This window comes from Atta colombica, unplaced genomic scaffold, assembly GCF_001594045.1.
Source record: "Atta colombica isolate Treedump-2 unplaced genomic scaffold, Acol1.0 scaffold1, whole genome shotgun sequence".
NCBI classification, from domain to species: Eukaryota; Metazoa; Arthropoda; class Insecta; order Hymenoptera; family Formicidae; genus Atta; species Atta colombica.
In genome coordinates, this window is record NW_017259183.1 from 654,015 (window position 1) to 671,337 (window position 17,323).

At 29.5% G+C, this 17,323-nt stretch overlaps 2 protein-coding genes across 3 annotated transcripts in view; one reads left to right on the top strand and one right to left on the bottom strand.

Annotated features, from left to right (window-relative positions):
* Positions 1 to 3,321, top strand: part of LOC108694781 (importin subunit alpha-3) — a 4,709-nt gene extending 1,388 nt beyond the window's left edge. For both annotated transcript variants that reach the window (XM_018204442.1, XM_018204449.1), the window contains 8 exons: positions 282 to 384; positions 464 to 668; positions 850 to 1,010; positions 1,169 to 1,395; positions 1,661 to 2,026; positions 2,116 to 2,350; positions 2,473 to 2,564; positions 2,629 to 3,321. In XM_018204442.1, coding sequence (XP_018059931.1) covers positions 282 to 384; positions 464 to 668; positions 850 to 1,010; positions 1,169 to 1,395; positions 1,661 to 2,026; positions 2,116 to 2,350; positions 2,473 to 2,564; positions 2,629 to 2,715 — 1,476 coding nt within the window. In that variant the 3' untranslated portion in view covers positions 2,716 to 3,321. The remainder of the gene's footprint in view (positions 1 to 281; positions 385 to 463; positions 669 to 849; positions 1,011 to 1,168; positions 1,396 to 1,660; positions 2,027 to 2,115; positions 2,351 to 2,472; positions 2,565 to 2,628) is intronic.
* A 73-nt stretch (positions 3,322 to 3,394) lies between these two features.
* Positions 3,395 to 5,981, bottom strand: LOC108694795 (39S ribosomal protein L3, mitochondrial). The gene is made up of 7 exons (XM_018204463.1): positions 5,828 to 5,981; positions 5,038 to 5,125; positions 4,711 to 4,947; positions 4,467 to 4,601; positions 4,235 to 4,395; positions 3,923 to 4,112; positions 3,395 to 3,774 (listed from the first exon to the last, which is right to left on the bottom strand). The coding sequence occupies exons 1-7, from the start codon at positions 5,887 to 5,889 to the stop codon at positions 3,535 to 3,537; spliced, it is 1,113 nt and encodes a 370-aa protein (XP_018059952.1). The 5' UTR covers positions 5,890 to 5,981; the 3' UTR covers positions 3,395 to 3,534.
* Between the last annotated feature and the right edge of the window lie 11,342 nt (positions 5,982 to 17,323).

The following is a 17,323-nucleotide window of genomic DNA, read 5'->3' on the forward strand; positions in this document are numbered from 1 at the left end:
TTAAAAGAGTAGAAACATTCATCTAATTCTTATTTGCGTGTATATACTACATCATAAAATTATTTTTAAAAACGATTAATAAAAAAGTCATATAGAATATAATTGTATATCTATTCTTTTATTGGTGTAATTTTGTTATTGATACTCTAGTATTTTGAAATCATGTTAAGAACTAAAGAATTGAATTAACCATTTTTTGAAAACTGATAAGTTAATTGACATATTACATATAATTGTAACTGATATGTTACAATTGTATAACTTAAAATTAATATTTATAGGAAATGAGAAGAAGACGTAATGAAGTGACAGTAGAACTACGTAAAAATAAACGAGAAGAAACTTTACAAAAAAGAAGAAACGTACCTATCACAGATTCAACAGGTAACATTAAAAATTAAAGTTTCTCTTTTTATGCAATAAGTTGAAATATTACAATAATGTATATTATTTTTTCATGTAGATGAAGATGACATTGATAAACAACTTTCGAAAATCAATTTGGAAGAGTTGGTAGCAAAAGCAGGTAGCTTAGATCCAACAATACAATTGCAAGCTGTGCAATCAGCAAGGAAATTATTATCATCAGATCGTAATCCACCTATTGATCCGTTGATAGATAGTGGTATTTTACCAATCTTAGTTCATTGTCTTGAACAACATAACAAGTAAGAAAAATTTTTTGTGAAACTATGTTATATGTTTCTTATGTTTTTAGATATCTTTATCATATTACTTGTTTGTTGATAATTTTGGAAATATTTTTTAAAATTTAGGTTGTGCATGTGTTAAACTCTATCTTTATGATTGTAGAACTTTATAGAATTATTTTATTAATTAACATTTTAGCCCATCATTACAATTTGAAGCAGCCTGGGCTTTAACAAATATTGCAAGTGGCACATCGGCTCAAACACAAGCTGTAGTTACTGCTGGTGCAGTACCACTATTTTTACATTTGTTGCTTTCAAGTCAACAAAACGTATGTGAACAAGCAGTATGGGCCTTAGGTATGATACATAATTATTTTTAAAAAAGTACTATTCAAGGATATGTTTTTTAAAAATATGTTACTAATTCTTACATGATAGATTCTAAATAATAACGTAATATGTAATATGTGATGTAATAAAGGAATTTGTGTTATATGTATTTTTATTTATTATAGGTAACATTATTGGAGATGGTCCAGTACCTAGAGACTATGTTATTAATCTTGGTGTTGTAAAACCACTGCTAACATTTATTAAACCAGATATACCTATTACATTTCTACGTAACGTAACGTGGGTTATTGTAAACTTATGTAGGAATAAAGATCCACCACCGCCAGTTCAAACCATAAATGAGATTTTACCTGCTCTAAATATGCTTATTCATCATAATGATGTTAATGTAAGTATTATGATTATATAAATATTTAAATAATATTTTATTTATAATAAAGGAAGATATAAACTTGTTGCCAATAATTTAATTATAGTGAAACTGGTTAATGTCTATCTTTTAATCTAAAAAAAACTGCAAAAATTATCATTTATTTCATAGAACTATTTTTCCATTGCACTTTTTAATATAATAAAGTACTAAATTTTATTTATTTTAATTACTTCATTTTTTGCTGATATAAAAGTTATTATTAATTCTAATAATTTTTTAGATTCTTGTTGACACTGTATGGGCCTTGAGTTATTTAACTGACGGTGGTAACCAGCAAATTCAAATGGTTATAGACAGTGGTGTTGTACCCCGTTTAATACCACTTCTTTCGCACAAAGAAGTCAAAGTGCAGACTGCTGCCCTCAGAGCAGTCGGCAATATTGTGACTGGTACGGATGAGCAAACACAAACTGTTTTAAATTGTGATGCACTTTCGCATTTTCCAAATTTATTGACTCATCCAAAAGAGAAAATTTGTAAAGAAGCAGTTTGGTTTCTTTCAAATATTACTGCCGGTAATCAATCCCAAGTACAAGCAGTTATAGACGCAGGACTGTTACCACTCATTATTCGTAATTTAGCAAAAGTAAATATATTGCCTTATATAAATAAATGAAGTATTATTAATATAACTATATATTGTTATGCAATGTTATTTACACTTTGTTTTCATAGGGTGAATTTCAAACACAAAAGGAAGCAGCATGGGCTATTAGTAACCTTACGATAAGTGGTAATAGAGATCAAGTTGCACGACTTATACAAGAGGGTGTTATTGGTCCATTTTGTGATCTTTTATCTTGTAAAGATACTCAAGTTGTACAGGTGGTATTGGACGGAATTCATAATATGCTTAAACTTGCTGGATCGCAAGTTGAACATTTGGCTAACATGATTGAGGAATGTGCTGGTAAATATGCTTTATTATTTCAATAAATTTTTTTTTTCCATATATACGAATGAAACAAATTTAATAAGATAAATGTGTGTGTGTGTGTGTGTGTGTTTATATGTATATTTTTTTATTTAAAGGTTTGGATAAGATTGAGGCATTACAAAACCATGAAAATGTAGATATTTACAAATTAGCATACGACATTATCGAGCAATACTTTTCAGAAGAGGTGAGATATTATAGCTTTTAATAACATTAACATGAATTTTATATAATTACCTCATTGTTTTTAGGCGGATGATGCACCATTGACATCGCACGAAGGAGCTTTTGAGTTTGATCAGACGACGAGTATTCCGAGTGAAGGTTTTAAATTCTGAGAGGGTCTCCATTTCTTATCCGATCGTGCCGTCCCCCGACAAACTCCAATACGGAGCCATCTTGCTTTCTCTTTCCTATTTCTACATCTCCTTCCTATTCCAATGAAAGCATAGCAATATGAACTTACTGCTATTGAATCAATGAATTGCGTTTGTTCTTACAAACATACAGTGTGATTTATCGACTTTTCCGTATTCGGAAAATTAGAACAAAACAAAGGAAGAAAGCTAGTTATGGAATGAAGGATTTGGTAACCACTAAATTGAGCATTGAATTTTGATTTTTTTTCTTTCCCCTTTCTTATCATATATGTTACCTTTATTCTTTTATAATATATGATAAACGCATATTAGCAGTCTTTAGCTGAGCGCAGCTAATTACATAACGTATGTGAGTAAATTATTCTAGAAGTCGAATAACTTCACAATAAGATGTTAAGTTAATGGAAAAAAAAAGGATCTATCGTGCTTGATCATGCTGCTCTCCACTCTAACTCAGGACGAGTCTTGGTTAGCGATATTACTTTTATAAAATAATTCGTGTATATTTTAGGCATGTTAAATTTATAATGATATTGATTACTAAATAAATGAATCAATTGACTACTCTTTGCTAGCATAATTGATAAGTATGGATATTTCTGTAAGGAGCAGACAACCAATAAAATTTCAACGGAAATTCGGTACAACTTCGACCATCATTCGATGATTTTATTTTGATTTATTAGCATTTATTGTTTGAAAAAAAGCATGTAAACTTTGTAAATGATTTTACAATTATACATTTTTTAATTTAATGTCATACAGATATATATAAAATTAAGATTCTTCTTTAAATTCTATCGTGGGATCTGTAAATGAATGTACATTATCTGCATACAATTCCTCTGGAAGCGACTCCTCTGTGATACTTGGTAAATACGTAGGGAAATTTGGCGCTGTTGTAGATTGCCTCAGAGGAAGCAATGTATCATATATATAACAATAAGTATTAATTTCTCCAGGTATATTGTGTCCCAGAACCCAAATCACATTATACTTGGTATTTATTCGTAAAATCTACAAAACAAACCACATTATCAAAAGAAAGAATAGTAAACTGTAGTAATGAACTTCTAAAACAAAACTTATAATCTCAAATTTTGGGATATAAATAACATTTCTTGTTTTTTAAATATATTTCTTTAATTAGAGATAATTTACTTACCTGAACACCTCTAATAATACGCCATCTATTACCCATGTGTCCTGGCATTTTAGTGCCAGGCACAACTCGGGCTTTCTGGCCACCCGACCCGATGTTTCCAGGTCTTCTGTGAGTTTTGGTTTGGCCATGACTGGCAGACATCCCTTTAAAGCCCCATCGTTTCATGACACCTTGGAACCCACGATCAATCCTAAAAAAATTAACATAATTCAATTTTTTAAATAATAAAATTAATTGATATGATCATTCTATTTTTTCTTTTTATAAAATAAATACATGTAACAATAATATGACAAAATAAAAATTATTTACGTTTTTCCGCGAATATCGACAATTTCTCCTGGTTTAAAATGTGTAGCAAATAAACGAGTTCCTGGTTGCAACGCTGCTTCTGGAGATACTATAAATCTTCTTAATACACGTTTTGGCGTAACTCCAGTATTATTAAAAATATTATAATATTCTTTAGTAATCTATACAAAAAGATACTTTCAATTTCACATGATATAAAAAAATTATCGCATGTAGTTTTTTAATTACATACTAATTGCGGATCTATATTTTCTGCTCCTACTACAAGACATCCGCGTCTGTTTTTTATTTGTATTGCAGGTTTTTTACTTTTTACTGGAAAAAATTGTTCTGGTGGTATGTATTTTACTATTTCATTGTCAACAACCTAAATTAAAGTATAGAACATAATTTTATATAAATATATGTGTCTATATAGAATAAAATAGTAATTAAAGTGATAGCAGACGATGCTTGTTAAAGGCTGCTCCATTTACCTGAAGTAATGTCGAACTAACTCTTTTTCCATTTTTTAACCATAATGGATATACTCCTATTTTCTTGGCGATTAAACCAGTACGTTTCATACCTTGCTTCCACTGTATAGTAGGTTCAATTAGATCTATTTTCAAAGGAGAAAGTTTTGTTTCAAATCCGATAGTGGATGGGTATTTGTCTTGAACTACTTCATCAAGAAACTGCTTATTATCTTTTGTTAGCTGTTCATCATACAACTGCAATAAAAGCATTTTTATGTATTTTTGTGCTATTCTCATATTTAAATATTACATCAAGAATAAATTATTTATATGTTAATTACATACAACACGTAGTGGTTTTGGAAGCCATTCTGGATGACGATATCTAGGTTTAGGTATATATTTTTCTCGTTTTGGAACAGATATATTAATACTGCAAGTTTACAAAAGTATAAAATGTTATAAAGACATATATATAAGAGTAAAACCATAGTGATGTAAATTACTTAATTATGATTTCAAGAAACAAAAATTTTTTTACACATTTACTTCAGTAAATGACCTCAAATCAGTTAAAAAAAATTACACTATTGCTTTCATCCCTCCATATAAATCTATATATTTACATTAATATTCTATATAAATATAAGTATATTAATATGTATATTAATAAAATATTATCTCAGGCTCTTCATTTTTATTTATCAAGTACAACTAAACTCTTTTATTTACACATCTTGTTTTAATTATTTTGTACTTGTATCATTTATCTTGTTTTAATTATTTTGTATTGTATCGTTTGTAAATATAATAAAATATATTAGCTTAAAATATAAAATATAAAAGCTTTAATAATATTATATTTTATTACAGCTAATTCGTAATATAATACTTACAAGCTGAAAATGAAACATTAAGAAAATCATTAAAGGATTACATTTTTAAATCATATCTCTGCTTATTTATATAAAGAAATTTACAAGAATTTATATCATATAGTATTTTTTATTTCAGGAATATGCAATTTCAATAAAACACCAGATATATGTATATTTAAATAATTCAGCACGCGTGTAAAGTGAAATAATATATTCTGCACCTACATGCAAAATATTACAAAACAACCATAACATACCTTTGTTTCAAGCATTTGTGAAAAAGTTGAAATCCATTAATCGTCTTTAAAAGCGATGTCATTGTTAACGCGATCTCGCAATTGTTCTTTTAAAATCACAAATATTAAGTAATTATCAAGTAAATCTAAAAACGGAGTTCTGGGAAATTCAAACATCAAGGTGCATTCTGAATTGCATGAATAAAGTCAATAGATTTATAAAGGTTGTATTTCGATAACTGTGTCTAGAATGTAGAGAAACCTGAGAGAGGACGCCCAAAACTCGTAACCGCAAAATGCTGCCATGCACTACTGCCCTCTAATAAAGTGGATGTAAACTATATAGCAACGTCCATTTTTTTAGAGTACATCATTTCCAGTCTTGAAAAATGGACAACATATCGAATTTGTCACTCAAATGTCAAATTTAACAGTTATTGCTCTTTTTCATATAAAATTGTTGTTCTAAGGCTGGATTTTCACTTTACGCTATGACGCTCATTTTCAAAACAAATTCAAAACATGATCAAAATTGATGAATATCAAGCGTCATAAAATTGATTCTCAAATTCATAAAATAAATTTTTTTTTATTATAATTTTATATTCTCGTGTATCCTCTGAAATATGATGTTAATCAATAATATTTATTTTCACAATAAAATTTCAATAAAACTTTAATGAATTTTCTCCACTATTACGCTATTAGTGACACTACTTGTCGAATTTATTTATTGCATTAGTTTATTGCACTAGTAGTATATTTTATGTTGACTAGATCAAAAGATTTTATTTCTAATTTGAAAATTAAAGTCAAAAATCCATCGAAATCAATAGAAATTTCGAAAACTTTTGATTTTTATTTTCGACATTGAAACGACATCTTTTCGAGAAATTATTACTATGGGTGTATTCGGGAAGACACTTCGCGCTATGGACGCAAACGCTATCAATGCTATTCTTCGAGCCAATAACGCGATAGCAAGCTCCATGAACTAGCGTAGCGTTGATAGCGTTTAACCAGAGATATATTCATCGAGATTAAGTTAATGTAGGAGATTCTGTTTTCAATCATCAACCAAACTTTTCCCTATAATTAAAATTTTTAAGGTTTTGTAAAGTATTTGTAACGTAAATTTTTTTATTTTCTATAGTGAATAACAGAACGCAACCTCAATTGCAATCTCTATGTGTAATCTAGCTTGCAGCTAGGCCGAAGTGAAAAATGTAGAAACTAGATCAAAAAATTAATAGTAACATTAAGTAAATTAATCAGATAAAAGAACTTTTAATCATTGTCGATTATTAGAAGAAGAAGCATACCTACATCTAATAAGGATCTTAAGCATCTGCAGCGGAATCTCTGACGCGTTATATTGCAATAATAACTTTTTTCCGTACACGGGAATTAAAAATTGTCAGTAACAAGATACCTTTGTCTTTCACATTTATAATGAAATCAAATACACAAGTTGCATTTCGCAGAAATTTTGAAAAGTTAAAGATGATACACAAGCAAGAATTACGTTCACTCTAGCCTAGTGGCAAGCATCAGTTGCAGAGATTGAAATTGAGATTGCATTCATTATGATAAAATTTGAAATTCACATGTTATTTACTCTACGAAATTCTAAAAAAAGAAAAATTTGGTGATCAAAAACGGAATCTCCTCAAACAATCTAACCTTGATGAATGTTAAACGCTAGCAACGCTACGCTAGGGTCGTTCACAGAACTGTAAACGCTAACGCTATCAATACATTATTTCGGAAGAAATAGCGTTGATAGCGCGCAGTTGTGACGTAACATCCTATCATTAGTGACGTCATGATTGTGTTTGTAGTGCTATCTGCAGCTCCGCGAACAGTTTGTAGCGCTAAATAACGCGAATAGCGTTTTCTCGAACGCACCCTGTGTCTTATACAAGTGTTTCAACTATAACATAGTGTTACACTGCTTGACACAGTAAAAAGTTAAGTACGAGCGTGTAAAATATGTCAATGTCACCAACTTTTCAAAAAGTTATTTAAAATTTTATTGCAAAATAAGTACCCATACTTATTTTGCAATAAAAAAAACCTTCAAAAATCGTCAATTCTGAAAAAATTATAACTTAAGTCTAAATAAAAATCATAAATCTATTATTGCGCTAAATATAATTATAAGAATAAAATGGAAGACAATGCATTCTGTTATACTATAAAACTAAACTGTGTTCCAACAAATACTTTACAGTGGAACACAATGTAATGTCTCTGTGTCCTAGCTAGAAAACAGCCATTCTACATTGGTCGTAGCGTCGGAAGCATTGTAAGCATCATGCGACTTTAAAATTGAAGCATCGGATTGGCTGAAGCAACAAGTTTGTGACATACGACGACCAATGTAGAATGGCCTATAGAGTGAGTATAATGAGTGGCGCCAATGTATGTGTCTAACGCTGATTGGTTATGTCATTAGGTACCTTATTGTTAGAAGAAGAAAACGTTAAAGAAAGAGAAAGTTAAGACAAAGAATTGCGTCATATAGATACCTTAGATGTAGGATATCAAATGGCAACTTCCGGCTAATTGACGTCACTCTCTTTATATCCACTCTATCCTGTCATTCCTGTCGACTCTTAATACATATGGGAGAATTCCGTTTGCCTACAATTCCGATTCCATACATCACTCAGCTGGTGTCTAATAATTTTTTACTGTTTTACCAATGAGAATATTTCATTTTAAATTGGCTGATTAGCGATGCACGTGTGCAATCGGAATTTTCTTTTAATACATTAAATATAATAAGAAATCAAATTATCGATTACCATACACTATACAATATTTGTAAGACATTTTTTATTATGCTAAATTTATTTTTTACTTTGGCACAAATATATGACTACAAACATGGGCCGCATTGAGTGGTACATATGCATTACAGTTAATAAAATTCTTTTTTCTGATTGGTCATTCAAAAGTTTGAAACATTTGTAGCGTCAAGTGGATCACACTTTCTATACAGGGTGTCCCACGTAACTGTGATCACGATTTTTCTGGCACTTCCGATGATCTGACAAAAATTAGTTTGGATAAAAGTTAATCAGTTTTCAGCTATAAATTGCAATATTAAAAATTTGCAAAATACTCTTTTTTTTTAGAAAAAAAGTCAAGGTCACTCTAATTTTTTTAAATGGTACTACATATTCTTTATTTCATAATTGTAACTAGTGTCAAAGTTCAATGATCTGCTATACTGTGATCTTGAAATGACCTTACAGTCAGATATGAAAAGAACAAAGCCATTTCAGAATTCGTGATATTCCCGAATGTAATTCACACTGTATGTAGTATGTATGTAGAAAAAATATTAGGTGTAGTAAAAAGAAATCCATTATTTTTCCATTCAATTTCATGCAAAATGGATTTCTTTTTACTACACCTAATATCAACATAACTTGTAATATAGCGTGGCTCAAACGCTTCAACAGTTCTTGTGTTCAGTCTTTGTTGTTAGAGCAAATCATAATTTAGTCTCAGTTTGTCGAATATTCCTATAATAAGAAAGTTGATATGCTGTTAATATTCGATGAATGTAAAAGAAATGCACGTGAAGTTGCAATTCTGTGTGCCACAGAGATATTACCCGTGTGCAATAATATTTTATAACATTGAAAAGAATTTAAAAAATTATAGAGAATTTGAAAGAAGAAAAGAAACAAATTTTAAATACAACTTTAAGTACTGCAGACAATACTCTTATGGTCTTAGCATTAGTCTTGAGAAGAAAATCTGCACACTTCCATTCGTGCAGTTGCTACTGAAATTGATTTATCTAAGATTTATCTTTTGTTCATAAGATAGTAAAACAGAATCATTATCATTCTTACAAAATGACCAAAGTACACTTACGTATAACTGATTCACGTCGTCTAAATTTTATAGCATAGTTTTATAACTAGTTGTCACATATGAAAGTAATCCTGAAATATTACAGAATATCCTATGGACAGATGAATGTAAGTTCTCAAATAATGATATAATTAACCATCATAATCATCACTTTTGGGCGAAGGATAATCCTCATTGGTTCCGAGAACATAATTTTCAACAGAAAGTTACAATGAATGTTTGGTGTGGTCTAGTATATCATGGTCATCTGATTGGACCTTACTTTTATGTACAGAATTTGACAGCCCAACTGACTTGACTTACTTAAATTTTCTTCGTTCTCAACTTCCAACATTATTGCAAGTGCTTCCGAATGATGTTGTGCAATGTATTTATTTCCAACAAGATATGATTGTCCATCTCATAACGCTTGGATTGTTCAATATCTAAATTCAAAATACAGAGAACATTGATTGGGCACTTACGTACCGATTCCTTGGCTACTTCGATCTCCCGACTTGTTATTAGATTTTTTCCTATGGGGTCATTTGCAATCAATCTACACGGTATCAATTCAAAATATGGAACATTTAAAGCAGCGAATCCGTACAATATGTGAAGAAAGTCGCCGTGACAGCATTATAGGAGCAACCCAGTCAGAAATAGTTCCTTGAAAAGACGTCGTTTCAATGTCGTTACGATGAAAAAGTTATCGATTCGAAATTTTAACATTTTCGAGTGATAAAAAATTACATATGTAGAGAGTGCAATAAGAGTTTGATACATTTTTAATATTTTTGATATAAACATGTGATATGTAATCTTATATTTTGAATATTTTTGTTCAAAGGTCGACTCGACATTTTTTTTTTATTTTATTTCGACAATTGCAATATCGCTCTAATCACCAAAGCTTTCTCAAAATTTTTCAGAATTTATAAATAATTTTATAACTTTTTAGAAAATTGTAGAATTTTTTTATATCGAATCAGAATATTTTTTACAATTGTCGATAAAATTTATCTTTTCTTCTAGTAATAATTCTAATAATTCTATTCTTATTTTATTGTTCTACTCCTGCTGAATAACATTTTTATTTGTATTTATAGTTTATTTAATAATCTTAATATATACGTCATTTTTGTATTGAGGAATTTCAAGGAATAATGTCTCTTATCATAAATGCTCAATCAAAAATAATTTCTTAAAAAGACGTCGTTTCAATGTTGAAAATAAAAGCCGAAAGTTTTCGAAATTTCTATTGATTTCGATGAATTTTTGGCTCCAATTTCGATCACGACAATTAATTTTCGAGTTGGAAATAAAATTTTGAATTGATCTAGTCAGTATAAAAATACACTATTAGTGCCACTAATGCAAGTAGTAAGTAAATTCGACAAGTAGTGTCACTAATAGCGTAATAGTGGTGGAGAAAATTTATTAAAATTTTATTGAAATTTTATTGTGAAAATAAATATTATTGATTGGCTTCACGTTTCAAAGGACAAAATTATAAAAAAAAAAAAATTTATTTTATGAATTTAAGAACTAATTTTATGATGCACATATGCGCAGTCCACCCATCCGAATTCGAACCTCCACTTACTATGCTTCATTTCTGTGATCGTACAGGAACTATTCCTTTGAAGAACCATGAACACCTATAATGCTAATGAATGTATAGTCGTAACATATCTAGTCAAAGATGTTGTGAAAGAGGCGGAACACATAAAAAAAATGTAATTAATGTTAAATATAATAATAATGTACAAATAGTATAGTAGTACAAATGATGACACCTATGATAATAACTTGTGTCTATTATTAATATTAATTTTTCATTTTTGTAATTTTGTTAATTTCATCCTGTAATATATCTGTAGGTATATCTGCATTTATTATGGCCTTTTTTCACATCATAAAATAATAGTCTTCATTGTAATTACATGTATAATAATTTTATGTATATTAATATGTTCATTTATTACATTTATTACATTTATTAGGACCCATGTCAACGTTCCAACTTCCAAAAAATTCTAATATAATTTTAAAAATATTTTCGTCATTGAGCTCTAGTTTTCAATAATTCATTAATTATTGGGTTGTCCGGAAAATTCGTGCCGATGTTGAAGGAAAATTGAAACGCAGAAAATTTAAATTTTAATATACATTTATTAAATTATATAGGTCGAACTTTCGGGACAATCAAATATATAATTATATTAATTATATATGTAATTTGCTTTGTGTAAACTAAAAAATCTGATTCTTAGCTTATTTTCACAATCGATATAATAACTAACTTCTTTAACAACGGATTTAATAATTCCTTCCTAACTATGATAATCTAATAATGATGCAGTTATTGATTTTTTGGCAACATTATCTTCCATAATTAATTCAAAAACATCATCTTTCTTATCGTAATTTTGTATATTAATGTTATCTTCTAAACATTTTTCCATAATCAATAATAGAGAATCATTAGAAACTTCGCAATTACCGCCAATTATAGAAATTGATTTCATATTGATTAATAAATAAAGTAAAAAATGATTCTTCAAATTGTCGAGGCGTTGGACGAGTAGAATGATTTCTGATCTGACCAAAAAAAGTTTTCTAAGGGATCCTGATTAATGCAACTTGCATTTAATTTATTAAAATCATATTTCTCATGAACAATCTGTTATAATTTTTGAAAACCATTAATAGTGAAACACCAATTTACTAAAGTTGATACCGATTTTACAATTTCACGGGAAACTTTATCAGTATATAGAGTAGGATAATAGTAATTCTAACTCACTATGTGTGCATATACGTATACTATGGGTGCGTTCGGGGAAACGCTATTCGCGCTATTTAGCGCTACAAACTGTTCGCGGAGCTGCAGATAGTGCTAACAAATGGTTATGACGTCACTAATGGTAAGGTGTTACGTCACAACTGCGCTATTTCTTCCGAAGTAGTGTATTGATATTAGCGTTTACAGATCCGTGAATGACGTGAATCCCTAGCATAGCGTTTGCTAACGTTTAATATTTGTCATGGTTAGATTAATGTTTGAGGAGATTCTGTTTTTGATCACCAAACTTTTTTCTCTTTAGAATTTCGTAGAGTAAACGTACGTACGTAATGCGTGAATTTCAAATTTTATCATAATGAATGCAATCTCAATTTTAATCTCTGCTGATGGCTTGTTACTAGGCTGGAGTAAACATTATTCTTGCTTGTGTATCATTTTTAATTTTTCAAAGTTTCTGCGACTTGTGTATTTTATTTCATTATAAATGTGAAAGTCAGATGTATCTTGTTACTGGCAAGTTTTAATTCCTGTGTACGGAAAAAAGTTACTATTATAGCGCGGTATAGCGCGGTAGGGTATTCCGCTGCAGATTTTTTAAGATCCTTATTAGATATAGGTATGCTTCTTCTTCTGAAATCGACAATCGGATGCTCAAGAGCATCTTTCTTCCTTTTGATTAATTTACTTAGTGTAACTATTAATTTTTTGATCTACATTGTTCTACATTGTTTCTACATTGTTCACTTCAATCTAGCGGCAAGCTAGATTACACATAGAGATTGCAATTGAGGTTGCGTTCTGTTATTCACTATAGAAAATAAAAAAATTTACGTTACAAATACTTTACAAAATCTTAAAAATTTTAATTATAGGAAAAAGTTTGGTTGATGATTGAAAACAGAATCTCCTACATTAACTTAATCTCGACGAATATATCTCTCTGATTAAATGCTACCAACGCTACGCTAGGATCGTTCATAGAGCTTGCTAACGCTATTACGTTATTACGTTACTCGAAGAACAGCATTTAGTTTAGGTAGCGTTTGCGTCCATAGCGCGAATATTGTCTCTCGGAACGCACCCTTTTGTGTGTGTGTGTGAGGGAGTCAAGGAGGGAGAAGCGTCTCACCGGGGTCCATGATAGAAGGGGAAGGGTTTTCCTTCTCTCTCTCTCTCTCTCTCTCTCTCTCTCTCTCTCTCTCTCTCTCTCTCTCTCTCTCTCCCACCCATTGTAGGATGCAGTTCTCTCTCTTCCATCCGTTGCAGTCCTATACTTATTATTTGCTCTCTCTTCCTCTCGTTGTGCTCTCTTTTCTTTTTTTCTTTTGCATACGATTTTATTAAATAGATATGGTATCTATTTTATATTTCTTTTAATGATATGCCTTAGCAACTAATTTTAATAATATTTTATATAATAGATTTTATATAATAGATGAGCAACCGAGCGCGCTATCTCTTATTATCTATACTTATTATCTTTTCTCTCTTTTTCTCCGTTTCTCTATCCAACTCTCACGTTTTGTCTCTTTTCTTGCACGCAAAAATTTAAGATTTTTATTTTACCGAATTAATGAGTGCAAATCGAATATTCAATAAGAGCCCGATGACACCGTTAGACGTTAGACGATGATAATGTCGCGTGTAACATGAAATCGCCAAGAAATGAGCGAAGGATGAACGAAGGAAAAGAATAATAGGAAAGTAACCGAATAATTCCATACTCCGGATATACAGTTTAAACATATATTTTATACATATATTTTATACATATATTTTAGCACAATTTTTTACAAAATAGAATGAAAAATATTTATTAACTTATTTATTTCTATACATATATGATATAATTATAAATTTATATTTCTTTCACGAGAGATCCCAGATCTCTCTATCATTGCTACCTATTCCTTCCTATTTTCGCTCAATGTACGGCTCATTGCCATAACATTGTTCATCAGACCCTTCAAATATCTCTCACATTCTTCTACTCTATTGATTGTTTGCATAATCGCAGCATCTGCATAATTCCTGAAACATACAATAGCAAGACTTAAATAGCATAAATTAAAATAGATCTCATGTGCACATGGAGCATTTATCGTATGCAAAATAATAAGAACTTAATCACACTTAGAGCACTACTACAAATGAGTGCATGAAACAACTACATGTTGATACTTCGACTATCATATCGAACCTAACACGAAGTCACAATGCTTCTCGTTAATATCTATGATTATTAACATACTTACATTGTTCCTAACAACTGATGTTCCTGAGCAACGCGAACATTAATCTGCAATGAATCAGTGCGTTAGTAAACGTCTGATCTATTCGTTGCACAGTAGCTAATAATGCTCCGGTTCTATATCTATTATTATATATATAAGAATCGAAGCTTTCGCATGTAATATACCCACAGCGTCCGAAAGATTATGTATGTCCTCCATCATACACAAGACTAACCAATAGCCTAACCAACTGATAGAGTTTGATTTTAAGAGAGACTATAAACGATTTGACTGAAATCTTCGAGTCTACTGAAAGAAAGAAAAAAAATTATTGCTGTTTAGAATTTAGGGGATGTAGAGTAGGGATATACGGTTGTAACAAAAAAATCTAGACTATCACGATAAATATATTGTTTTCATCTATTGTTTTTCATTACCAAAAAAGATTAATAAAGAACGTGCATTTCTTTTTCTTTTGAGAAATTCCATGTTATCTGACAGAAGGAAATGAATCTATGAAAATGAGTCACACTTACTATTATTATTGAATACACAAACTTTATTTACCTAAGTATATTGTAATAATACTGAATAGCATTGATAAATTTTTAATTACAGAGAAAGGGGAAAGAAATTAAAATGCATTAAAAAAAATCTTACTTTATTTTTTAAACTTGATGTATTTTTTTCTGGCATTGCGACCACCAATTGTATATTTTAAATACATTCTGTAACGCACAATTTCTTACATGTTTTCCACATCGTACAGTATTAGAACATTTAGATTATGTGTAGAATCTACATCTTCGTAATCAGCATCCAGAATCTCAATTATCGAGTCGTTGTTATCGAGTATACCAGCCATCCATTTTCACATCCTTTACATATATAAGAGCCTTATTGTCGTCATTCTCTTCTGCACCAACTACAGCCATTGTAGTCACGCGTTTCACCATGCTATACGGAATCATCCTATCTTTCCATTGCAATCCATTGTGATAAGCACTCAGCCAGGAAGCGCAATATTTTTTGGATTTTGTCAAGAAGTTCCATGGCATGAGACATGTACAAATATGAGAGAATGGCTCCATTTCTCATTTCCTTCACGATAAATTTCCTTCCAACGAAAAATCCTTGTACAAACAATCAAATTAGACATACATAAAAAGCGTATTTTCCTTATATCATTGTTTAATGATATTTCAAAGAGATTTTAAATCGATTCCAGAAATGACACACATATCTCTTTGTTATTAAATATCTTCACGCTTATTGTAATGAACTGTGAATGTAAGTAGACAAAAAATGAAGACTTACTTACAATATTGTTACATTAAAGATTCTTTAAATTAATGCTTTATAAATACGTAAACTATAATATAATTTTTTATTAAATGCAAAAACGGTTATATCATCTCTCAATGCGATACGAGTTTCTTTCACTTAATCCGAAGAATTTGTTACATCTATATTTTAACATTTACTAAATATTTCACATTAAATATATTACAGATATGCTGCATCAATCTTCAAATCGTAATAAAAAAAATATAATTCTAAATGTATGAGTAAGTATAAAATGCTAAAACGAATAATATGTTTCACTATTTTCGTGCAAATGTTCGCTACCGAAATTTAAGTTATTTGAAGAATTCATTACTCGTATATCTTTAATTAAAAACGTTATGAATTCTTTTTAAAGATATAAGAGACCAACATTGTTGATCAACCTAAATTGTTAAAAAATAAATACATTATTTCTTCGAACACTGTTGCACAGTCTATGTTCATTGTTATAATACCAAATCATTATTTAATAACAACGATCATTTATTATTATAATATTAGGTTGGAAGTGCGTTTTTTTAATCAAAGTTGTATACAATATCTTCGTCAATAATGAATAAAATTTAAATTTAAAAAAAGGATTTTAAAACTAGAAATCTCTATTTTTAAAAGCTTATCACATTTTTTAAGTTTATATGAGTTTGGTAATTTTTATATATCAAAAACGAGCTGAAGAGGATGGAAAATTTTCTTCTCACTTTGGATTTATAATGTGCCCAAAACAAATTTGAGAAAATTTTCGATTACCTATCGTGAAAACTTGATACTTTCCTTACAATCATTTTTTAAAATATTTCTACGATTTTTGTTTACTGAGTTATCGCGGATTAAATAAAAGAATCATTTTGATCTTAATTGCTCATAACTCCGTTAAAAATTATCGTATCGCAATTTAAAAAAGAGATTCTTAAAGCTAAAACTTTACTCTCAAGATATATTTATTAAGATACATTTATATTAATTGGTAAGAAAGAAATTGCGGTTTTTACTGATAGATATTTTTTAAAAAAACACAATTTCTTGCCAACCCAATAGAATTAAAATTAAATTGCTGCAAAGTATAATTCTGTCTCATTATTGCGATCAATAACAAATTTTCTACAGATGATAAATGCGTGACATTAGCTATACAGTTTTTAAATTTATTTCATATATTTATATGTTATTAATTTAGTTCTTTTTTTCTTATACATTTAGCTTATAATATTTAATTATTTTTTTAATTATAGGAAATATTAATTTTATTTAAAAAAG

What these genes read in the sequence shown, in the direction of transcription:
- LOC108694795 (XM_018204463.1), bottom strand. Translation starts at nt 5,889, where the DNA reads ATGACATCGCTTTTAAAGACGATTAATGGATTTCAACTTTTTCACAAA. An exon ending in TTAGTTCGACATTACTTCAG is followed by an intron (nt 4,602 to 4,710) that starts GTAAATGGAGCA and finishes ACTTTAATTTAG; the next exon opens with GTTGTTGACAATGAAATAGT. An exon ending in AAAATATAGATCCGCAATTA is followed by an intron (nt 4,396 to 4,466) that starts GTATGTAATTAA and finishes CTTTTTGTATAG; the next exon opens with ATTACTAAAGAATATTATAA.